Here is a 27,192-nt window from a genome sequence, read left to right as displayed (position 1 = left end):
CCAAAATTTTATGACAATAAACACCAATATTAGTCCATAATATCATGTTGCTAGGATTGATCATGTAGATAGATATGATAGTTTAGGAAGCTACAAAATCCTTGACAATTTTTTTGGTCATTTTGCTAATCATGGGTTCAAAGGCTTTACTCATATTCCATTAGGTTACTCTCCTCTTGATGCTTCTACATTTAACTCCTAGGGGGTGGTATCCATATAGATGGTTGTTTCAAAAAATCCCTAAACTTAACAAAAAATAATACTAATCTCTCACAGGAAAGTACTTTCCATAAACCCCTTGAATGGTATTCTCAAGCCTCTATATTTAGATTATTTTCCTAAATACATTTGAAATTTTAATTACATATTTCCTCTATTTCTTTTGATAATTATTTCCTAAATCCACAAGTAAGTGATGGTATTCATAGCATTTTCCTAGGAAGATATCATTGCACAATAGAGAGAATTTCAAGGTTTCATCCCAAGTTGACAAGAATGGAAATGTATTTGAAACTACTAAGGAGAATATGGGTGACTATGATAGTTATGAAGAAATGTTAGCTAGGTTGTTTGATAACATACTTGAAAGTCCTTTTTGTCCATGAATAAATTTGAAAGGAGTAGTTGAAAATGGTGTAATTTTGGGTTCTATAAATAAAATCCTTTCATATAACAATGAGAAAATCAAAATAGGCCAATGCCATTATCATCAAGAAGAGTGCTAATTTATGACAATCCATAATAGTTATAAACATGGAAGGAAAGGGACTATGCTATAGATAATTTCATAGTGATGTGATAAACCCTTTGACATAAGTTGATTGGAAGGTTATTGGCACCAAAAGCCACCTTTTTAATCTATACAAAACATCACCTTGCAAATTCACAAAAGGGTGTTAAATAATGATAAGAGAAGTCTCCTAAGTTATGATGAAGGGTTTGTGCTATATTTGGAGCTCCATAAAGTGGTGATGTTTGGGGTACGAAGAGACATATATTAATTTTTTATTTCCCTAAAAAACACTAGTTTATTTTTTTCTTGGAATATAGACTAGTAATGGACATTAAAGCTCATGTATGGAAATGGTATAAAGGGTTTAATTCAAGCTGAAGGGAGAATCACATCCCTTTAATAGATAGTGAATACATTAAGTAGAAGTGAAGGATAGTCTACTTTAAGTAAAAATGACAAGGAAAGTGGTCTTAAGGCATAAAGGAACATTCAAACAAGTAGATGATCATCAAGTTGAGGACAATAATAAAAATTAGGAGTATCAAAGGAAATGACAAAGATATAAAATAGCATGGGCAATATACAATTCTAAATGAATTTTTATACCAAACAAAATTGAAATGAGAGTTCACAAGTGTAGCATGAAAAAAAAAAGTAGGCATGACAAGAATTAAAAGACAAATCCCTTGAGATAAAATATAGAAAGAGAAATCTTTTTAAGTTGACATAAGGGAAAATATATAGTCTTAAAATCATGCTACAATAGAGTTAATGGTGTGTGACTATGCAAAATAGACAATTTTTTAAACATGTTCAAAAGAACCTTGAGGTCACACATGCAAGAGGCAAGTTATGATGCATAATAGGGTAGGGACATTACTATCAACAAAAATGCATAGTCATAATTGTACTATTTGTGAGAGCATCATGATGGTGAAACAATAGAAAAAAGAAAAAGACACCGACTCTTCATGCATGATAGAAAGGTAGAAAATGGGTCAAAATCACATATGACTAACTTTATGACTTTATGGGTCAAAAATCAATGATATGGACTCTAGATGGCAGGGACCAAGCTTGAGTTGGATGAGGTCAAGAAAACCCAGTAGGCCCTTAACAAGAAAATTGAGAAGGTCCCTGCCTCCCTATAGGCTATTCATGATGAGATGGAAAGAAGGGAAAATAAAAGAAAACACAGGGAGTCCCTAGTCATGAGATTTTGTGCTGCAAATTCCTTGGTTAAAGCCACCCTTGACTTTGCGTTGGTCTTCTCTGCCTTTGGGATAGGGTCGAGTAAAAAGTTTCTTTTTCTAATAAAGTTCTTAATTTGTGCCACGATTGGCAGGAAAAGGGTACCCACATGTAGTAGACCATCTCTTTGTGTCTGTGTTGGGTGGTTCTTTTGAGTTTTTGGTTGTTTTTGTTCTTCTCTATTTGTTGGTCTTTTAGTGTAGTTGTTGGCTCTCTATTCACTTTGCTATGTTTTGGTGGGTTTTTTTTTGTTGGCTATGCATCCCTCATGCGCTCTTGGTGTTGCTTTGTGGATATGTAATGATACAAGCTTATCCTATTTTTATTAATCAAAACCTTATGACTTTTAAATGAGTCCTAACCCATTATCCTATGACCTAAGACTTTAGGAGAGGCATTATAAAGTGAGAATGACAAATTAAACTCACTTAAAATTTTGGAATAGAAATTAAATTCACACTAGACTCCTAAGTGTTACATATGATCATTTGACTCCCTCATCATCACATTTGCATGCACTTTACAACACAACATCATACTTCACAACTAAAAGGTAAATTTAATAGTATTTATATTTTTTCACATCATAGGATATAAATGTGAAATAGAAGACCTTTACCTCCCCAAATAGGCTAGTTCAACTTAATTGGCTTAACACAATAGATCATTATGTCAAATCTTTGATCTGATTGGCCACGAATGCTTTCATACTCAATTCCAAATATTCGAAAGACATGATACTTCCATAGCTAAAGCAAAGGAACGCCAACATATACACAATCACATACATCGTTTCTAACTAACATATCTAGGTTTATTTCCATTCATAATAAAATTCCATTCAACAGTTAATGTATTCATAAGCTAGGTAATTAGGATTATCTAAAAGATAAACATATTTAACCCTAATTCATCAAATTAAATCATACATCACATTATAATACAAAATCATCAAATAATCATAATAAAATGTCCACAAAGATTATAGCATTAATATCTCATGATAATGATAAAATCATCCTAAATGTTCTTTCCTATAAATTGATAGATGAACTAGAGGGTGGGTCTCACAACTTTCTCCAAGTGCATTTTTTTTCATCATACATTTTCAATTGAAAATTCCACAAGAAAATTAAAAGTGAACATGTAGTCTTATATCTTGTAAGTATTTAAATATATATGTACTATCTTTGAAATGAGCACACTAAATTCCACCGTGTTGTGAATCATATTCACATGACATCCTCTTAATGAATTATGTATATATGGAGATTGAAATAATAGTATAAATGATTAGTCCTCCAACAACAATAAAAATTATTTGAGCTTGCCACTTGCACAACATATCATCATATATCCTAAATATTAAATTACCGTCATGGGCCTAGATGATCACCAATAGACACACACACACACACACACACACTTGTACCACCTAATAGAAATGACCAATATACATTTAATCTATAATAATTGTCAATATATGATAGATAGAATCACCAACAAAGTCCTAGCCAAATGTAAAGTGAATGAGACCATAGGAGGTGTGAAGACTATATATTGCAAATGCTATAAACTATCCTCATAGCTCTATCTATTGACATAATAAGAACTTTCTACCTAGATTTGTTAGGATCCTCTAAACATCCTATTCACCACAAGAGAACAACTCACATTATATATGGTATCACATTATGCATATAAATAAAGCTTATAGGGTTGTACCACCTAATGGCCCTATCTAATGGATACAATATTGTTGCAATAGTATGCATGGAGAAATAAAATGAAAAGTGGCACACTAATGATTACTCAATGAAAATGAATCAATACTAGGGGCACTAACATACCAAAATAAACTCTAACACCTTAGGGAAATTTCAAAGATAGTCCTAGATCACATCCATAGCTATCAAGAACTTGGAATCATCTGTATGTATAATTTAAGCTATGCAACATCAAACTATTAGCATATAAAACATATGATCATAATTTAGCTAATGAGAGCACATTATCATTGATCTCACATCCTCAAAGCTTATGATATCAAATGATCACAACCGAGATAATAGGAATACATTATTATAGCTCAAGAAAAGCACAGGGGTTGAACAATTAACATAGATTTAGGAAGGAAGAAAAAAGAGAGTTTGAATTAAGATTAATAATTGTATTCAATGGGGTCAATTGAATACTATTTTTCCCATTCATGACTAATATCTAGGCACCATAGAGTACATCAAAAGCCAAAAAATGGGGATGCACGACTTAGTGTCGATTGGGTTTTTCTTCCATAAAAAATTAAACAACATTAAATGTGCTCCCCTCTTTTTTTGAGTTTTGTTAAATATCTGATAAATACCATTAGTAGAAACTTAGTATAAATTATTCAATAATTTAAATATTTATTCGTACAACACAAACAGACATATACATAAATTTACATATACATATACATATGCATATACATATACATATACATATACATATACATATACATCACACACATCACACACACACACACACACACACACACACACACACACACACACACACACACACACACACACACACACACACACACACACACACACACATACGGAGAGAGAGAGAGAGAGAGAGAGAGAGAGAGAGAGAGAGAGAGAGAGAGATTCACTAAATTTGAAGTTTGAATGTGTGAATTATAATTACATATATATGTATGTTTGTGAAATTATATTATTCACACATCAACATTTCAATTGATATATTAGAAAAAATCTAATATGTACACAAATATATAAATGTGTTAAGAAAGTTGTATTTAATCTTATCTTATATCTCATATATCAAAGAGTTAATTGAGACCTAATCCTTATAACTTTAATCTGAAAACCACTTATAATTTTTTTAATCAAAAATTATAATCAATATTACAGTCAATACTTTGTGCATTTATTATCCATTACATTTACTATTTTATTTAGATCAATTAAGAGTAACCGGACAAATTGTTCATATCCGCTTTCACATAAAAACAAAAAAAAATTGAAAAAAAAAATAAAAAAAATCCATCTAATATATTACGATGTCATAAATATTTTTTATTTTTAAATATAATAAAATCCAACCCATATTTCACAATGCCATCAGAGAATAATCTAATAGCCGGCAGCCGGGTTCAGCAGGCAACAATGCTGTGTTTCTTCAATCGACCTCAACGCCCGACACGTGTATGTCAAATTTTTTTTTTTCAATTCTAGTTTTGTCCCTCTCAATTGAATTAGCTTCGCATGATCCGCCTGCAACCTATCGACAAAAGCATAAAACAATCCATACACCTTTCTACCTCACGCACTCCATAAATTGCTCGTTCATCACCACAAGCAAACATAAAATCTTCAGCCATGATGAGGATCCCCCTGCGCTCTCTCATCTTCTCTCTCTTCGCATTCACAGCTGCGGCATCTGAAAACATTTATGTATGGCCAAAGCCCATCTCTGTAAAATGGGGAAATGAGACCCAATTCATGATTCCATTATCTTCGACCTTCCAAATCTCGTTTCCCAATCATACAAGCCTTGCAAACGCAGTCTCCCGCTACAAACAGATCATCTCGGAAAAGCCTTGGTATCCCATCCACTCACCCGACGCTGCACCATCCACGCCCGTTTCTTCGACCCCGTTAAAACAGCTCAATGTGCTGGTCCGCGATCTCAACGCCGACCTCCAGCACGGGGTCGACGAGTCATACAATCTCACCGTTCCCTCTGACGGAACGCCCGCCACTTTATCGGCTCAGACGGCATGGGGAGCCATTTGGGGCTTGGAGACCTTCTCACAGCTGATCCACCTCTACAACGCCACTTCCTCTTATCCTCTCCTCATCCCCGGGCCTTTGATGATCGTGGACTACCCGCTATTCCCACACAGAGGAATTACGCTTGACACAAGCAGGAACTTTTATACTGTGGAAGAAATTCTGAGGACCATTAGCGCCATGAGCTACAACAAAATTAATGTGTCATCCCGGAGATTGATGCTCCAGGTTTGTATATACAGTTCAATGAGCTTACTTTCTTTACTCCTTGAAAGATAATTCAATAGCTGATCTACACCAAAGAAGAATATGGACAGAAAGGTTTAGCTGGTATAGAATGAAATATTTTGGATGATTTTAGAATTATAATTCACAGGTCAACCAATATACATCGTAGCTTACAAATATCCTTCGATTCAATCTATAGTTTCTTGTTATCCTTATATTTTTCATGTCTGTACTGCCCAATCAGAAATGTCGCCCTTCAGGAGGAATGTACTCGATTAACTTATATATTGTTTCGTCGATATGATATGAGTAATTTTAAATATCTAATATTTGGATTTTATATTAAAATATAAAATTTATTGTTTAAATTTACATTCAAATTTAGGGACCATTAAATTTAGAAGATGTTTGTACGACATATTTACTATTGTGGGGTAAAATTTGTATAGTTATGTCAATTGTTATCTATTTTTGAATTTATTTTTACCAAATATTTTAATATAATTATATATTAATAAATAAGACATTTTTTTTATAGATTTGACTCATGACTCAATACTTTTTTTATTCAATTCATTTTATGTTTATATATTTAATTTTATCATATTTTCATTTGTATAAAACTTAATATATTTTAATTATTTAATCTATGTATATTAACTATTATTTTCATATATTTGTTTCCTACTACAAACTTTCAGTTCTAATCCTCTCATTCAATTTTATGCTACTCAGACTAGTCTAGTTCAATCTAGGACATGAGACTGAATCTAAAATTTAAAAATTTAATTCAATTTTTAATATTCCTATATCGTTTCATTAGCCATTAAGAACTAGATTGATGTATGTTTGTATTTATTATTGTTATTTTTTTATATTTAAATATACTCAATGTTCAATAAATTTTTATGGACACCAACAAAAAAATATTAGAGCACACTTCATTTATGAAGGGTGAAAGAATTATAGTCTATATAAAAATCATATAATACTTTTGTATGCTTACATATGATATTTATGATTATCCACTCAAAATTGCAAAGTCAATGTATCTAGAGGACTGACCTAGGAGGACTTGATCCTAGCAATTCAACAATCTCCCCCAAAGTGTTTGTATACACCACCTTAGTAGATTCATACACACAGAAGGTGAATAGATTTGTTAATTCATTCCCATATAATTATGTCCATTCTCATGTATTAGATCAAAGTTGTGGCACTTGGGTTCAAACTTAAGGGACTCAAATGTGAACCACATAAAGCATATATGCACAAAGTTTGCAACTTCTTCAAGACTAATATAATCAATTTCTACATATTTGAAAAGTGATTCCAACTTAATATCAATAACATTTCTTTATATTTAAAATTCTCAAAACTTAACACATCTATCTTTCTGTAAAGCGGAAAAATCGAACCCTAGTCGTTCTCCCCTCCCCAACTCCAAGGAGAGAGAAGGGAGAGTCACTAGGGTTGATGGTTTTCACTTAGGAGAGACTTTACATTCAAAAGAGGGGTTGAAACCCACAAGATCCAATCCCACACAATGCAAGATTGGATTCTAAATGAGTTTCAAGGGTTGTGACATCAAGGATACCTTCTTTTGTAAAGAATGTAGATAGAAAGATTGAACTAGGAATGCATGTAAAGTAGGAAAGATTCGCTTATAAACAGAGATAGGGATATGGGATGAAGCTGCGGACCTGGAATTAGCAGTAAAATGTCGAGACGGTGCTGTTCTGTAAATTTGAGCGAAAGTTGACAGGAAGATGGCGCCCAGTGTGCACACGGTCCTCCGAAAAATCCGCAAAACGAAGGTGGATCTGTTCGTCTCTGCACAAGGATTCCAGATCTTCAATTACAGTTGCGTACCTGCAACCTACACACAGAAAAGAGAGGACGATTGGGGGGTTAGGGATGAGGGGTTTGCCTTTAGGTCAAACCCCAGTTTTGGAATTAACCAAGAAATGAGAATGCTGTAAATGTAAATGTTTGTAATGTAAACAAGTACTAATACCTTGTTGTAAGAATGTTTGTATTCTTACATGCGAAGGTGTAATGTATGTAGTATGTTGTATGTTGTATGTGATCTCCTCTTCAATGGTTGAATCCTTGTCTTGAATGCAACACCTAGCCTTGAATGGAGACTTAGAATGCTCAATTGCTTGAAGGAATGCTTGAATGCTTGAATGCTTGAATGTTTGAATATCGCTTTCGCGTCTTGTTCTTGCTTATTTCCTTCCTTTTTCTTACCTCCTCAAATGGGAGGGGAAATGTAGTTTATATACTTGTCAATTAGGGCTGATAGACTGATTTTCCCGACCTTAGGCCGACCAGGAAACATTATTTCCCGAATTGCAAACTTAAAGACCCGATGCCCAAAAGAGACCGGGCCCAAAATAGGGCCAGGGAGCAAGGCGCTGGATGCCCTAGTCCAAAAGGACCAGGGCGCTGGGCATCATGGTCCCACCTCCCGGGACAGCAGGGTGCAAGGAGGGATCAGGCTAGGGTGCAGAAAAATGCAATTTTTGATGTCACAAGTAGGTTTCGGGGTCTCCATTCAAGTTCAACGTTGCGCCGCCATCGTGAAGACCCAAATGCAGTCGAAATTGCAAGTGTCGCAATTTTAGGATGCTACATTTAGCCCCCACTTTAGCGGGAGTATAAGCGTATACTCATACTTCTGGTAAAGTACAAGGAAACAACATTGAAAAACTTTCACCACGTCAAGGAGGCAAGATACACCAAGCCCCCAGTGGACTAAGGATCTTACGACTTCGATTGACAAAGTAAAAGGGAAGATCACGAGGGAGAACCATGACTGTCAGTAGTAAGGTTCCCTCACTATGAGTCATGCAAGAAAGATATCAAAAATTTTCAAGGCAAAGCTAAATTTGTCAAGAAATTTTCAAGTATCTTGAAAAGATATGAACGGGATGTATGCCCCCCTACGTTAAAGCGATCGCACATGCCTCACCGGGGGTGATTGCTTTAAGGTAGTGATACATATAAGAAATGAGAAAGGAGCACGTTATCACAAGGATTTAGCCCCCAAGTGTGAGATAAGCCCAAGGATAATAGACACAAAACACAAAGCACAAGGTGACTTCACTTTCCTCGGGGTCAGTATGTTGTATGATAATTCATGTATATCATATGTATGTATGCATAATTGTTCTTCATTCCTCAATCAAGGAAGGTCACCTAGAAGAAGGGAACACATGTATCTTTTGAGTCAACATGAGAGAGACCAAAAGAGATCTCAATGTTTTGCATCGTCCTCAAGTAGACAACACTAAGGACAACAAATAGAAGAATAAGAATAACACATAGAAGAAGTAACAAAAGAGATCAAGAGAGGAGGAGAGAGTCTGCTATGCTAATGAACTAGTCTAGCACGTCATCTACCCCCCGATCTTGCTGATCAATGTTTCGGGAGGGTAGGAAACATGCTAGAGGAGGAACATCCAACACAGCAGATGGAGCTATCACAAGATCCAAACAAGGGCTATGTTCATACCCCAAGCCACGTTGTTCTTGTCTAGGAGCTAGGATAAGTGCTTTAGAAAATTCGTTAGATAAATGGTTATCAACATCAACATATTCATACTCACTATTAGAATGAACAAGAGTAACATTTTCATCTATATCATCATCAAGATTTATAAAAATAGGATCTTTAACTCGCACAGGATCAAGACCATCATGCATCTTATGTTTAGGAGATTTCGGCTCAATCGTTGGCCGAGGAGAAAATGAAATAATACTGGCTGAAGGTGTTTTTGGGGATTGCAAAGTTTGAGAAGTAGCTGCCTGAGCTCTAAGACGACGCTTTCGTCGGCATTCACGTGCAGAACGATTTCGTCTAGTCTTAGTAGGAAGTTGAGAAGATTAAGGAGGAGGAATATTCTCATCCTTGTCACTTGGGTGTTTAGGTTGTGGTCTCTTAGGTTGAACAATAGGAGAAGAGGAAGGTCTCTTCTCTCCATAAGAGGAAGGAGGAGGAACTGCTCCATATAAAGGAGGAATATTTGGTTTAGGAAGGAGACCAAGTCCATCATGACGAGGAGGTATAGGTCTACTTTTAGGAAGTTTATTAGATATAGACATAGTCACATTCATAGGGATGGGTTGGGAATCTTCTTGAGGAAAGACATTAGTTTTATCTTTCAAAGGAAGAACTTCCTTCTCAAGAACGATAGGAATGTCAAGTTTGGGTGTTCTAGGTTCACTTAGAGATAGGATCATATCTCTTTTCCACTTTTGATAAGATTTGAAAAGATGATCACTTCGCGGAGGAAGAGATTGGAATTGTTTAGGCCAAAAGTAATCCATAGGAACGCTAGAAGTTCTTTCAACTGGTTTAAAGAGACTATGATTGACAGTAACACCTTCAACATTATGGGGAAATTTCAAACACTTGTGAATAGGAGAAGCAATAGCTTTCATGGAAGATAGCCAAGGATAGCCTAGCTTCACACGAAATTGTTCGGATGATGGAATAATAGCAAAGTCCACATCAAGGGATTTGTTATGGACCTCAATAGGTAATGTAATAGAACCAATTGCAGGAGAAGAAAATGCATCAAATAGTTTCACAACCACATTTGTTTCATCATAGATCACTTGATTCAATTGCAAAGTAAAAAGAAATTCTTCAGTAATGATATTAACCATACAAGAAGGATCAATAAGCACTCCACGGCAAGGTGTATTCTTGACTTTTGCAACTATATATAAAGGACCATCAGGTGCCCTGATAGTTTCACTAGAATCAAAGGTGATGGAAGGTTCTTTAGGGATTTTCTGCTGCTCTACAAAGTTAATCACATTCGGAGTCATAGACACAAGATTATCAGGTGAGAAAGAGGAATCGTTAGTCTCAACCACATTAGAGGTATGAGAAGGTAATGGATCAGTAAAAATCTGAAGATTTTGGTTAGGAGGAGCTACAGATGTGTTGCCTTTATCATTCACAATAGAAACAGAGATAGTATTATTATCAATCAAATCTTGAATTTTACCCTTTAAAGAAAAACATTTTTCAGTATCATGCCCAGGATGACGATGAAATTGACAAAAAGATTTGTTATCAAAACAGGGTGAATTAATCTTTGCAGGATCTATTTGCTTTATAGGAGGAAGAGTAAGCACATTTTGTTCCAATAACTTATTCATAATACTATGCAATGATTCATTCAAAGGAGTAAACTTTCTTTCTTTCTTGAAAAACTTAGAAATAGGAGGCACACCTGATGCTGCATTCACATTGTTGTTGATGATGTTTTCATTGAATTTAATTGACTCTTTGTTCGGTTTAAACTTCCCAAATGGTTGTTGACTACTATCACCCTTATCACTCGGAGCCATAGGATTTGCTTGTTCCATTTGACTCACAGTCAGTTGATAATTGTGAAGAGTTGCGCACAACTGTTGGAAAGAAGTAAACTCAGAAAACAGAAGTTTTTCTCTAATATCCTTTTGTAAATTAGAAATAAAGATTCTTTGAATATCATTGTCAGGTACTGGAAAAGAAATTTGAGCATACAAATGCTTATATCTACCAATGAAATCAGTCACTTTTTCTTTAACACCTTGTTTACAATGCATTAAATCAATCAAAGTAACTTTAGGACTTATATTGTTTTGAAATTGTTGAATAAAAGCATTTGCAAGTTGTTCGAAAGAAGTAATAGAATAAGAAGGCAACGAGCAATACCATTGTAGGGCTTTATCTCTTAATGTTCTAGTAAATAGTTTTGCAAGCAACCTTTGGTCATAAGCAAAATCAGTACATATTGTTTGAAAGGTCTTAATATGTGTTAGAGGATCACCCTTACCATTATAAAGCTCCAAATGCGGAATTTCAACATGTTTAGGGGGGATAGCTCGAACAATGTCAAGAGAAAGTGGGCTCGCAACATCAAATGTGGGCACACTAAACTTAGATTGATTCATAGAGGCAATTTGTTGCTGTAAAGAAGAGACAGTTTGTGTAAGATTGTTAATGGTCGCTTCAGTCGAAGAGTTCATATTAGACGTGTTAGATTGTGATGGAGGTGTTATGTTATTGAAAGAAGGTAGAGAGTAAGGTGGTGGGACACTATGATAGTTAGTCATAGGAGATGATTGGAAAGGAGGAACACTACAAGGAGGAATGGAAGGGTTAAATGAATTGCCCCCTTGCGTCATGTTCATTTGTGGAGATATAATAGGAACACTCATTGAAGGAATGAATGAAGAAGTCGGATTGAATGAAGGAAGAGGGTTGATTGAAGAAGAGGGATTGCCCCCATGACTGGTGATCATAGGTGGAATGTCTTGTATTGAAGTAGTCATTATGTTTGATGTAAAAGTAGGTATACTAGCAATAGGAGTTGTCAAAGGAATAGAATGATTAACTTGAGTAGGAGGTTGTGTATAACCTAAGGTTTCGGCACAACTTTTCATCGGCATCACATTCGAATCCACAATGTGTACAATACCATGCAAAATATCAATTCCATTCTTATCACTTTGAACCATACATTTTAGACCCTCAATTAAAGGAAGAGCTTGACTATCGGGGTATTCTTGAGACATCCATTGTCGAAAATCATCAAATTGGTTATCCAATTTTGAAAGTTGTTCTACAGAAACCTCATGGAGAGCTTCTTCATCATTAAGAGGATTAGAGGAATTACCCATGTCCTCATTAAAAAGGCCATTCAAATTAGGTTCCATCTCCTCGGTAATTACACCTTGGAAAGACTTAATTCTAAGGCTTCGTCTAACGGGAATAGTGTAAGTAGGGCTTATTGTTGTAAAACTCATGCACTAAAGAGAGAGAGAAGATTTTGAATTTTAGAGGTAGCAAATTTCAATAAAACCAGCCAATCTCCTGGATTTAAGCTGTTAAATACAATCAGGACAATCTCCCAAAATTTCAGAAAAAATGTCCGGGACCGTGGCGAACGGAGTGCACACGGTCCTCGCAACTTTTTTCAAAATTTTCAGGGATGAAAGTTATGATGATTTTAAAGCTAATCTGAAAAAATTGAGTGATTTTATGATCTGTAGATAGGCCAAATTAAAGTTGCAATCTCAAAATTGAACCCTACCAAGATTGTTGAAAAATGCAAAATTCGAATTTTGAAAAAGAGAGGGAAACTGAAATTTTGAATTTTATGATTTTAGAGGGAATACTTAAAGCAATGCAGGCTTTGAAATTTAAAAGTTGACTCGATTTCATGCAAAATTCGAATTTGAAAGTGGAATTTAAAGTTGTTGCAATTAAACACTTAATTTCAAAAGTCACAAACTGCAAAAATTTGAATAAAACACTGAAATTTCGAATGAATGCGAACACACTTTTCAGATTTAGGACTGTAAGAAACACAATTTTGATATGAATTTTAATTTCAACAATTTTTGAATGATTAGAAGCCTCAATCCAAGTAATCGCTAGACCAACTTTGACTTTAATTTTGAAAGTGTTAAAATTGATAAAATCAGCCAAAATTCTGGATTTTAGCAGAAAAATACAGTAAGATCTAGCTCCCGAAATTTCGGAAAAAATGTTGGGGACGATGGCGCTCGGGGTGCACACGGTCCTCGCAACTTTTTTCCAAATTTTCAGGGATGAGAGATATTGTGATTTTGTTGCGGAATCCAAAGTTACAGCCGATTTGGAAGTGTTTTGATCAGTGGAATTATCAGTCAAAGGTTGAATCAAGAAGGTCTTAAAAATTAGGGTTTTAACATTTAAGCACTTAATTTTCAGAATTAAAGCACAAATATGAATTGACAATTTGCAATAGAAGGGTAGATCTGAAACAAGCATTAACAATTAAACATTCCACAAGCTCAATTACTAAAATGAAAATTTTAGGGTTTTTATGCAATCAACCTCTAAAATTTGCAAAAGATCAAACATGGAAATGTAATTAAGGAAGAAAAATTTTCAGATCTAACCATGAATAATCAAAATGAGGATGTTCACGTCGGGTTCACCAAAATGTAAAGCAGAAAAAATCGAACCCTAGTCGTTCTCCCCTCCCCAACTCCAAGGAGAGAGAAGGGAGAGTCACTAGGGTTGATGGTTTTCACTTAGGAGAGACTTTACATTCAAAAGAGGGGTTGAAACCCACAAGATCCAATCCCACACAATGCAAGATTGGATTCTAAATGAGTTTCAAGGGTTGTGACATCAAGGATACCCTCTTTTGTAAAGAATGTAGATAGAAAGATTGAACTAGGAATGCATGTAAAGTAGGAAAGATTCGCTTATAAACAGAGATAGGCATATGGGATGAAGCTGCGGACCTGGAATTAGCAGTAAAATGTCGAGACGGTGCTGTTCTGCAAATTTGAGCAAAATTTGACGGGACGATGGCGCCCGGCATGCACACGGTCCTCCGAAAAATCCGCGAAACGAAGGTGGATCTGTTCGTCTCTGCACAAGGATTCCAGATCTTCAATTATAGTCGCGTACCTGCAACCTACACACAGAAAAGAGAGGATGATTGGGGGGTTAGGGATGAGGGGTTTGCCTTTAGGTCAAACCCCGGTTTTGGAATTAACCAAGAAATGAGAATGTTGTAAATGTAAATGTTTGTAATGTAAACAAGTACTGATACCTTGTTGTAAGAATGTTTGTATTCTTACATGCGAAGGTGTAATGTATGTAGTATGTTGTATGTTGTATGTGATCTCCTCTTCAATGGTTGAATCCTTGTCTTGAATGCAACACCTAGCCTTGAATGGAAACTTAGAATGCTCAATTGCTTGAAGGAATGCTTGAATGCTTGAATGCTTGAATGTTTGAATATTGCTTTCGCGTCTTGTTCTTGCTTATTTGCTTCCTTTTTCTTACCTCCTCAAATGGGAGGGGAAATGTAGTTTATATACTTGTCAATTAGGGCTGATAGACTGATTTTCCCGACCTTAGGCCGACCAGGAAATATTATTTCCCGAATTGCAAACTTAAAGACCCGATGCCCAAAAGAGACCGGGCCCAAAATAGGGCCAGGGACCAGGGCATTGGGTGCCATGGTCCTGGGGGACCAGGGCGCTAGGCGCCCTAGTCCAGAAGGACCAGGGCGCTGGGCGCCATGGTCCCACCTCCCGGGACAGCAGGGTGCAAGGAGGGATCAGGCCACGGTGCAGAAAAATGCAGTTTTTGATGTCACAAGTAGGTTTCGGGGTCTCCATTCAGGTTCAATGTTGCGCCGCCATCGTGAAGACCCAAATGCAGTCAAAATTGCAAGTGTCATAATTTTAGGATGCTACACTTTCCATTTAAATTTCTAAATACTCAACTTTAATTTGACCTAAATTAATTATACTTTAATATTAAAGCAATTTTGTATTAGTCTATTGTCTCATTATGTAAGTGTTGATGCCATTTTACATTTGCACACATATATATAGTTATTATGATTACATATGTATATTGCAAATATATTGAAAGTAGAAGGAATGATATCAATAAATTTGGGATGATATGCAAATGCCTATCATTAAGCTATCCTCAATTCAATAGTTAAAAGATAAATTTTAAGTAACAAGATAAGACAACTATTTACCTATTTTTTATAAATGAAGTAAAAATATTCTATTGTTGAAAGATGATATATCTTTGTTACGGAAATATTCAATCTTTCAAACTTGTGAATTTGAGGCATACTTGTTCTTATGACTTCAATGCAAAGGCAAGATAATTAAATAATAATAGGTTATATTAAATATTATATTTGTAGTTATCAAGATTGAAATTTGTTGCTTCATCCTAATTGCCCATTGACTTTGCACATATAAAAATTCAACTCATGTTTATAGCTTTAATTATTTTAGTTATTGAAAACTTAAAATGGTTGAATGATTTTAGGGCATACCTTGTCATGGGCCAAGGCCTATCCAGAGATCATGACATGCGCAAACACATTTACTTATTCCTTAATTCAGTATTTAACTTTAAATATATTATTTTCTTATTTATTTATTTTTATTTACTTTTGGTGTTCAATTAGTCATCAAAGATCGTATTACATTTCATTGTAGTTACATATGTCTTAGTTGACAACATGAGATATATGTTCTACTATGATACTTCAATTTCATATTTACGTCCTTAGAAGGAAGAGAAAAAGCTAGAAGAAAGTTGGCAGTGGATTTATATTGTCGTATCTTTTGAATCTATAATTTTTACCTTATAATCAAATGATTGGAGCTTAATATGACATCACCACAGGTTATAATATTATTGTTCTCGTCGCAAGTAAATAATATATTACTTTGTTGTTCAACTGATTTTTTGTAAGTTTTTCTTTTATAGCAAGGTTGGGTAATCCATCACTGGCCCTTATGGCCATGACTACATCAATTGATCTTAGAGTATGGTCATTCTAACTAGTTTTATAAAATAAATTTGATAAGGAGGAATGATAACATGTGATGATTGTTGGTTCCCTGCAAATCAATAAATCCACTAAATCCTAAAGACTAGCCACGTTCTTATGCTTAGACCTAGTGTTGGATTTGGCCAACAAATGAGATTCAGTCATAAGGCTGAAATCGTCTACACTTCTTGCTTTGCTAGACCAAGGTGGGTGAACCTAACAATTCCTAAAGATTCAACACTTACTTTGCACAGACATTGTATTTTATAGCAGAGAATTCTCAAAAACAATTCACCAAGGGTAGTCTAAATAGCTATAAATATGGCTTTGATCTTGGCTATTTATCCTTTTCTTAGGAATTGGAAACAATTCCTACACTACACCTAATACCTATAAAAAAATTTCAAAAGAGATTTTAAGAATAATGTATTGTTTAAGAAAATGCATTAAGCTGAATGACAGATCAATGCCTCATTCTAGGCCATAGAGTCAGATATGAATCTATAAAGGAGATCATACCAACAAACAAATTTCAACTAGTGGATTCAAAATATGTTAATTCCTTACACTAACAGATCCACTCATGTTGTCATAAAATCATACTTATAGGTCCACCTTGTACACCTAATTTCACAATTGTCTAATCAAATTAATTTAACTTTTTTTTTGAAAGAGAACCATGAACAAACAATACAATCATAGGGAAGCTGATATGAAAAATTTAAATATATTTAATATATTGAATTCATATCATCAAAAGAATGCATATACAGAGACAACTCAATGATAGTAATATTTTATTTCATAAATTGGTTGGCATTTGCTCATAAAACTAGGCATTACAATTTACATCTTCCATCTGTGATTCAAACTCAACATTTTTCTATTAACCTCCTCAATATAAAATTTTAGGACCATTACAATGGAAGAGAAAAGAAAATATATAGAAAGAGAAGTTTCCAAATTAATCTTATAACTGACAATTGTCCACTTTCAAATCTAACTTGTGAGAAACATAAATTTCCTACTATTTTTTCAGTCTAACTTTGATATTCATTTTCCTTCATTTGCATTATGTTTGCAACAACACATTTTCACCTCTTCCCCTTGGTGCTATGTCTCTTCTTACTCATGAGAGTATTTTCACCAAAAAATAAATTATTCCCCTTTATGCACATCCTTTCTTGTTAATGGCTTTTACTATTATGTAAAAAAAATATTACTACTTGTTACACTTTGCTCCCTCCTATGAAAAATATTTTCACATGAAAAAAATACTATTGTTACATATTTTTTCCCTCATTAAATAACTACTTGCTACTGCATTATTTAACTTCACACAATATCTTTTGTGAGTACCCATGAGTAAAAAATACTTCACAAATGGATTCTGTAACGGACCCGGACTTTGCATTCATTTTTGGGACGAAGTCTTTTCTGTGTTCATGGTCATACTTGAACACTTAGCCGAATTCAAATGACACTTATCAATCTAAGGGGATCCACATGGATCACTTATGCATTTGGGGCCAACTTCGTGGAACAAGTACCTAGGAGGCCATAGATGGGTGCGGACCTATATGGTGCACGTTATGGGGGATTGCAAGTCCCTAGGCAGATCGCATGCTTAAGTAGGACCTATATTGGGCCGACTTCCTTAGCGTGTTGAGCCGACCGTTGGAGGAAAGTGGATCATCCTTCTACTTGATTTTTGTGTGTTGTGTGATCAAGCTATTACAAGATCGATGCCAGGGAAAATTTTGATCCATCCGATGCATTTGTAGGCGGGCTTGGCTATATAAGGCGGGATGCCTTAGCCATTTGAAGCATGAAGAGGAGTGACATCTGAGAGTTTGGAGCGAGGCACAGTCAGGTGAAAGTACGAGCAAGGCGGGCCGAGGAAGTCTAATTGTGGAGCTACGGACTGAGTTGGAAGCTCTGAGTGTTTTCTTTGTAATAAGTTTGGCTAAGCAATTTGTTAGCTCAGACAACACGGCGAATAGTGTTTCTTAACACAACACACTTGGCTTTTGATTTTGTAACGCTAGTTTTACATAATAGAAAAACATTTGTGTTCGCCCAGCATCTTTTGTGTTCTTGTGCATATTGAGTTAGTGCATTGCATCTGACTTCTTATTTCTGCATTCATTTGGATTCCACATTGGCAGCAAATCACGACATTGATTTTTAGGTGACATTGAGTTCCGATCCGAATAGGTATGAGAAGGCATAGTCTGGGTTGGTTGTCTGCAAGCTTTTGCACACCTGAGACGATTAATGCTAGCGTCACGCAGATCTTCTTGATAAGGTTCGTGACAGTTGGTATCAGAGAAGAACTTTGCAAAGGCTTTGCAAAGGAACTCAATGGTGGATGCTCAGGATGATGCACATCAAGAGGAAGTCACGGAACAACAAGAGCACAATCAGCATGGGTCGCATACCAGGCAATGGCTCTAGGATCATGAGCAGTGGATTTCTGATTTGGAGGCTTGGGAGGACTGATTTGATAGTATTCTATCAAGACTCAAGGAGATGAATGATGTCATAGACAGGATTCATCAGAGTGTGGAGGTTCACAACAATGAGATCAAGTTTCTAAGAGAAGGGCAGTCACTTCACCATGCATTGCTTCAAGATGGAACGCAGGGTTCCAAGACATCAGCACCGATTGGATCGTATGATGGTGATCGAGATGACAAAGTATTGGATAATTTCTTCTGGGATGTAGAATAATACTTGTCGAGCACACCTAAGTTGGTTGATGAGGCACAAGTCAGGAAGGTGGCCTTGTGCTTCACTGGAAGTACGAAGCTTTGGTGGCGGACGTATCTGGCGGACGAGCGAGCTGGAAAGGCAGTACGGTCGATTAAGAATTAACTCAAACTGAAGGCGGCTTTGCAAGATCAATTCCATCTAGGAAATTTGGATTGGGTGGCTCGAGCTCACTTTGATAAGTTGAAGCATACCGACAAGATTTCTAGATTATGTCCGACAGTTCCAAGTACTGGACTTGAAATGCACCAAGATAAAGGACTTTGAGAAGTTGTACTTGTTCGTGAGGAACTTACAACATTGGGCTGCCGATGAAATGTGACGACAGGTAGTGCAAACATTGGCTCAGGCGATTACTTTGGTCGATGGCTTGTTGGATTATAAGGGTGATGCAGCCAAAGGGTTTGGCAGATCATGGTTTGACTCAAGAGATCGACGCAAAAACTTTCATTGGAAGAAGGAAAAGAAGAATGATGGTCCATAGCCGAAGGCGGATGAGCAGAAGAAGAGTAAACTGACTGGGAACCACCCTCCCAAGAAGGCGAAGAATCAAACATCTGCTAAAGATAAGAAGGCAGATAATAGCTGCTTCATTTGTGGGAAACCTGGACATTGGGCTCGGGAGTGCCCAGAGCGGACTCACATCAATTCATTGCTGACCAAGAACCAGAAGGTCCAACCCAAAATGGGTGTGTTGTAATTGTTGAATGATTTGCAAGAGACGGCAAATCCGAATGCAGGCACATCAAGTCAACATGACTTATGCTTCATTGAGACATTCTTTGGAGCAAAGAAGGTCTTGGTGATGATTGATTATGGGGAAACGCATAATTACATGTCTATGAGCCAAGTGAAGTCACTTGGGCTCAAGATGGATCCGACTGAGACTAAATTCAAGGCAGTTACTGTTGCCGCACAGAAGGTTAGTGGCGAGATCCAGAATGCAGTCATGAGGACCGGATCATGGCAGGCTCCAGTCAACCTTGTGGCAATCGAAATGGAAGAGTTCAATCTAATTTTGGGACAAGCATATCTGAGATAAGAAGCAGTCGTTGTGGCTCCATACTTGGGTTGCGTTTTGATCTTGGATCCGACACGACCATTCTGACAGTCTGGTGAGGCGACTCAACTTAGATTCTGAGTGCAGTGAGTGCTAAGAGGGTTGGAAGCAAGACGACTGAGGAACTCTTCCTGGCTACCTTACTTGGTGGATAGGATGAAGGTGAACCATCCGGCTCATTTAATCCATTCGTGGTAGAGGATGTCCTGAAGGAGTTTGCAGATGTAATGCCAGAGAAGTTATGAGCAACACTGCCATCGAAGAGGCATGTGGATCACATGATTGAGTTGGAGACAAGAGCAAGACTATTGTCTCGGGCTCCTTATCGCCTCTTAGGACTTGAGATGGCAAAGTTGAGCAGCTTGCAGAGCTCGTTGAGGTAGGATACTTGCGGCCTTCTCGCTCATCCTATGCTTCTCCAGTCTTGTTTCAACGAAAGAAGGATGGGTCACTTTGTTTGTGCGTGGACTACCAGGTGCTCAACAAACTGACCATCAAGAATAAGTACCCTCTTCCCTTAATAGCAGATAGCTTCGATTGACTTGTGGAGGTTGGGAACTTCACTAAGTTAGATCTCAGGCAAGGCTACTACCAGATCTGCATCGCACCGGGCGACAAAGAGAAGACGACTATCACAACAAGGTATGGATCTTATGAATTTCTGGTTATGTCATTCGGCCTAACCAATGCACCAGCTACTTTCAGCACCCTCATGAATGATGTGTTTAGGCCCTTGCTGGATAAATGTATTGTTGTATATTTGGACGACATCTTGGTGTATAGTCGCACTCTTGCAGAACACAAGGAGCACCTTAGGGAGGTATTCGGCCTTCTGAGAGCACACTACCTCTTTGCCAAGAGGGACAAGTGTGACTTTGCATGAGAGGAGGTCCAGTTCTTGGTGCACATCGTGGGACACAGTTAGATCTAACCTGATCCAGAAAAGCTTGTAGCGATTCAGGATTGGGAACCACTTCGGAATGTCCATGAGGTACGACAGTTTTTGGGATAGGCAAACTACTACATGAAGTTTGTTGCAGGCTACTATAGGATCATAGGACCCTTGACCGACTTGTTGAAGAAGGAAAAGAGATGGATCTAGGGCGAGCGGTAGCAGCATGCTTTTGAGGAGTTGAAGAGAAAGCTCACAGTGGAACCTGTGCTTGCATTGCCAAGATACAATAAACCATTTGAGGTTCAGATGAATGCTTTTGACTATGTGATCGGAGGAAATTTGATGCAGCATGGACACCCAGTTGCATACGAGTCAAGGAAACTTAATGACAGAGAGCACATATATTCTACCCATGAGAAGAAGATGACAACCATTGTTCACTGCCTTAGAGTTTGGCAGCACTATCTTCTGGGAGTGCCTTTTGTAGTGAAGACGAACAACATTAGTTCGACTTACTTCAAAATGCAAGCCAAACTCACCCCAAAGTAAGCAAGGTGGCAGGAGTTCCTTGCAGAGTTTGATTTCGAGCTCGTGTACAACCCAGGTAGACATAATGTGATTATAGATGCTCTTAGTCGAAAGGCACAGTTGGGCACACTAGAGAACCTGGAAGGAGGTTCCAGCAAAGTCACAGTGGCTGAAGATGTGCTAGATGAGATCAAGGAAGGACTTGAGAATGATTCTCAAGCCTATCAGATTATTCTTCAAGTTCGTGCTGGGCGGACTAGGAGGTTTTCACTGCGAGATGGAATTCTCTACTATGCAGAGAACCATTTGTACATTCCAAAATGGAAGGAGTTGCGTAGAGAGTTGCTACGTGAGTGTCATGATTCAACCTGGGTGGGCCACCCAGGGAAGAAGCGGACTTTGGCACTTATGGAATGTGGCTTCTACTGGGTGAAGATGCAAGATGATGTTGAGCTCTATGTGAGGACTTGCCTCACCTGCTAGCAGGATAAGTCAGTTCATGAGCGACTGGGTGGTTGCTCCAACCTTTGCCAATACCCATGTGGCCATGGACGAGTGTGAGTATGGATTTCATCACTCAACTACCGAATGTGGAAGATTTCTCCAACATTATGGTTGTGGTGGATCGGTTCAACAAGTATGTTATTTTTGTTGCTTGCCAACAACCATGTCTAGTTGAGTTAGCGGTCGAGTACTTTTTCAAGAATGTGGATAAGTACTGGGGCATACCATTGAGCATTATTTCAGACAGGGATACCAGGTTCACATCAAATTTTTGGACCGAGTTATTCAAACTCGTGGGCACCAAACTTTTGATGAGATCTACTTATCATCCATAGACAGATGGACAGACTAAGAGGATCAATGCGGTGTTGGAAGTCTACCTGAGGTATTTTGTGAATTCCGACCAAGGCAATTGGCCGAAGTTGCTTGACACAGCTCAATTTAGTTATAATTTGCATAAGAGTGAGTCTTCCAAGTACTCACCATTCGAGTTGGCGATGGGACAACAACCACTCACTCCGTATACAGTGATGCGTGGATATCAAGGAGGTGATACCAATGCGACAGACATGGTGCAGACCTGGAATGAGCGAGTTGACCTGGCTCGTTATCATCTCACCAAGGCATCAAACCGAATGAAAAAGAATGTTGATGGAAAATGCAAGCAAGTGGAATTTCAAGTGGGCGATAGAGTTTTGTTGCGCATGGATCCTTACCAGTTCAAAATGCCAAGGGGTTGAGCACTTCACTTGTTCGCAGGTGGGATGGGTCGTTCTGCATTGTGAACAAGATGGGTCTGGTAGCCTACAAAGTGGATTTGCCGGAGCATCTGGGAAAGAACCCAATTTTTCATGTGTCATAGCTGAGAGCGCACAATGTAGATGAAGAAGATTTGGTTCGCAACATTCCTGAGAGGGGGTCGGCTAATATGGTCGACCATCCAGGAAAGCGAGTGGGTCAAGTCTTGGCTATGCGAATCAGGGGCTATGGTAGGAAGGTGCACAGAGAATTCCTTATCATTTTTTAGGGTGCGCCACATGAATCTGCTTCTTGGCAAGCTGGCGAGACTCTTTGGCGCGATGAGGAAAAGATCATGGGGTTCCTCAAGAGGAACTCAACTCTGTAGACTTGACCGCAATAGAACACTCCCTCTGTAACTTTTGGTCTGAAGTTGCAGCAACGAGGGCATTGCACCAGTTTAAGTGGGGGAGGATGTAATGGACCTAGACTTTGCATTCATTTTTGGGATGAAGTCTTTTTTGTGTTCATTATCATACTTGAACATTTAGCTGAATTCAGATAGCACTTATCAGTCTAAGGGGATCCGCATGGATCACTTATGCATTTGGGGTCGACTTCGTGGGACAAGTACCTAGGTGGCCGTAGATGGGTGCGGATCTATTTGGCACACGTTATTAGGGATTGCAAGTCCCTAGGCAAATTGCATGCTTCAGTAGGACCTATATTGGGCCAACTTGCTTAGCATGTTGAGCCAACCATTGGAAGCACGCGGATCATCCTTCTGCTTGATTTTTGTGTGTTGTGCGATCAAGTCATTACAAGATCGATGGCGAGGAAATGTTCATCCATCCGATGCATTTAGAGGCGGGCTTGGCTATATAAGGCGGGATGCCTTAGCCATTTAAAGCATGAAGAGGAGCGCCATCTGAGAGTTCAGAGTGAGGTGCAGTCAGGCGAAAGTGCGAGCAAGGTGAGCCGAGGATCTCTGACTGTGGAGCTACGAGCTGCGCTGGAAGCTCTGAGTGGTTTCTTTGTAATAAGTTTGGCTAAGCACTTTGTTAGCTCAGACAATGCGGCAACTAGTGTTTCTTAACACAACACGCTTGGCTTTTGATTTTGTAATGCTGGGTTTACATAATAGAAAAGCATTCGTGTTCGCCCACCATCTTTTGTGTTCTTGTGCATACTGAGTTAGTGCATTGCATCTGACTTCTTATTTCCACATTCATTTGGATTCCACTTTGGCAACAAATCGCGGCATTGATTTTTACGCGAAATTGAGTTCCGATCCGAATAGGTACGAGAAGGCGTAGTCTGGGTTGGTTGTCTCTAGGCCTTTGCACATCTGAGACGATTAATGTCAGTGTTGCGTGGATCTTGTTGATAAGGTCTGTGACAAATTCTTTATTGTCTAGCTATAGGAACATTCACATCAGTTATATTTTACTTAAAGCGAGTTTTCACCTCTACAAATCTAACTTCTTATATGAAATAAGTCTTGCTTAGGTGATAAAGCTTTGTTGGATCATTAATATCCTTTTTTATAAAAATGTTCTACTCTTGAAACACCAAAACTTTTCTCCCCCCATAGTTATCACTCACCATAATATGATAAAACCCAAACTTTGGAATAGAAAGAACAATATGTTATCATTGCAAGAATTCGAGTCTGTTGTATTCTACCATTTGGTACACCATTTTTCACAGCATTGTCTTCTGATTTCAACGACCCACAACCTCTGTTTCTATTGTAGTCTAAGATCACATCAACCATATCTTCAAGAATACTGCTTCATAAATGACCTTTTCTTGATTTTGCAACTTTCACTTTGAAGCCTCCATTGCTTGCTATAAATTGATGCTCTAAAGTTTCTCCCTAACTTCTTAGCACTGTCAGTTGCTGCTTCCTTATACTGCAACTGTTCGTCAAGGACGTAATCATCCCAGTGATGGGGAATGAGATTCAGTGAAAAATTAGAATGCCCCGTGCAACACAGAAAACACAAGAGGAAAGGTGAACCCTAACGCAGGAGTAAATATTAATGGTTCCCTTTTATCTCATTGATGCACATATCAAATTTTGTTGCAGGATACATGGGTACGTTGCCTTATAACAAAACATCCTTTCTACACTAAAGTCATTGCACCCTCCACATTGAACCCCCAATCCGCAAGAAGAATAATACATCTCTACACTTGCCGGCTTCACCTGATTTACAGGTACCAAGAGAACATGCCCATGCACGTCACCATAAACCTTCCGATCATGGGGCACTTGCATTCACTAATGCACCATTGTATTAGGGATTATCTAGGTCATATGTATAAAAGGATTTTCATTTCACAAAACACATCAACCACAGTGCGTTGCTCGTAACCAACACATTTTTACTGGTTATTGAAACACACAAAATTTGCAGATCATCTGGCCAAAACACGTTAGCAATACGAATCCCCTTTTCGTTACCTCTCCATCACATTCTTTATATGTTGCACAGGGGCTTTTCGCACTCTCAACAAGGCTATGATGGGTGGCTTATCAAAGTGTTGCAGATGAATAAAATTTATGGCCAAGGATGACATTATTGTTTGCTGCTCTTTGTTTCCAATCGATAGAAAATATATGTATGTTCTACTATGATTTGCCATTCAACATATCCATTCTATGTATATTCCACACTCGTTCTTTTCAGAGCAGACAACCACACTGCCCCATTTAACTATCAAGTATAGCTCAGAGATACATATCTACAGGCTCCAAGAAAACACATCCATGAACCACGCTTCATTGAAGCATTTATAAAACAATCACGTGCCTCGGCTGGGATTCAACATCACTTTGCTTCACTCCTTGGGCGCCATTTCTCTAAGATTTGCTATCAAATAGTGACCAGAATCATGCGTGGCCTTCTATCGACTCAATCACAAAGATCTTCCTATTCAAAACATGTTTTTCCTCTACTAGAATGTGTTTCCATTACTACGGGCAACTTCATCAACAAAACACGTTGCATGATCTAGTTCTTTTCATTTTGATTACAGTCAATTGCAGCCACAACCATTGGTTGAATAGAAAAATAATGAACCATCACAGCATCCACAATACATAGGCAAGAACATAGATTATGATCTGTTCTGATGTAGACACTCTTTCGTTGATCATGCCGCTTGGAAGGTGGATTTGAAACTAAATTCACAAACCCTAATATTAGCTACAGATCTCCACCAACACTTTGCATTGTGCCCTATTTTCCTTTGCACTCACACAAGTTCACCTCGCAGCTCCGCGGTGAAACTCACATTGACCTCTTTTGCCCTGTGAAACCGGATGGCTTAAACAGCACACACTAAGCTTTGACTGCTTAGGTGTGTGTGGGCCTATTCTTTCCTCTAACGTTCTTTCCCGTCCCGTCCGTTTCTGTTGGAGAAATAAGCACCGTTAACTTCCGTGTCTCCTGTGGGCCCCTCTAATCCATCTTTTTCCCTTACCTGTCGTTTCTGTCCCCATTAATCCCGCCCAAATTTTAATTTTTCAAACTCTTTTCTCCCGCCCATAAGTTCTACAACGGCAACAAATAGGTTTTTGACCTCAGCAGATCTCATTTTCACACCGCCTGTGCCAAAATGGGAGCTATCAAACTGGGTAGGGATGTTCGTCGTAACTGTTGGAAATGCTCTGAAAGACATGCATGTAAAGTGTGGAAGCATAGGCAAGGCATGTGAAATGTTTAAGAGGATGCCTCAAAGAAATGCAGTCTTGCTGAATGGCGTGTTTGCAGGATATGCAGAAAATGCATTTGCTGAAAAGGATTTTGCCAAACTCTCCACTCTTTGCCAGCATCCCCCTGCCTATGCCAAAATGAGAGCTTTGGAACAGGGTTTAGATAAAGAAGAGAATTTTTTATATCTCTTTCCACATGTTGGTTTCAAAGAAGGCATGAAAGAAGTCACTTCTCTACTAAGTTATTCGCAACAGCATATTAGGTTTTCATAGCACATCATTTCACGAGGAGCATGGAGCACCAGCCAAAGGATATATGTGCCGAACTAAGAAATTTTTGAAAGAATGCTTGCGACTGTATAAAAATCCTCGCAATAAAAAAAAATAGTCCAATCAATTAAGTTTGAGTTGGCTTGAAAGTGATAATAGTATTTTCTATAGTGAAGCCTGGAGGCTCCAGGCTGTACGCTTACTTTGATTTCTAATACCCTTACTTTTGCTCTCATAAAATATTCTTTCCATCGTATAATATATCAGCAATTACTTTAATCATACAAAGTATATGGTTTCAGCTTTCAAA

At 37.7% G+C, this 27,192-nt stretch overlaps 1 protein-coding gene across 1 annotated transcript in view; it reads left to right on the top strand.

The window, feature by feature from the left end:
* Nucleotides 1–5,373: 5,373 nt before the first annotated feature.
* LOC131065291 (beta-hexosaminidase 2-like) overlaps nt 5,374–27,192 on the top strand; it is a 43,634-nt gene continuing 21,815 nt past the window's right edge. Inside the window, exon 1 of the mRNA XM_059208753.1 lies at nt 5,374–5,811. Coding sequence (XP_059064736.1) covers nt 5,374–5,811 — 438 coding nt within the window. The remainder of the gene's footprint in view (nt 5,812–27,192) is intronic.

This window comes from Cryptomeria japonica, chromosome 1 (genome assembly GCF_030272615.1).
Source record: "Cryptomeria japonica chromosome 1, Sugi_1.0, whole genome shotgun sequence".
Taxonomy (NCBI): Eukaryota; Viridiplantae; Streptophyta; class Pinopsida; order Cupressales; family Cupressaceae; genus Cryptomeria; species Cryptomeria japonica.
This window is presented reverse-complemented; position numbering and strand designations above follow the sequence as displayed.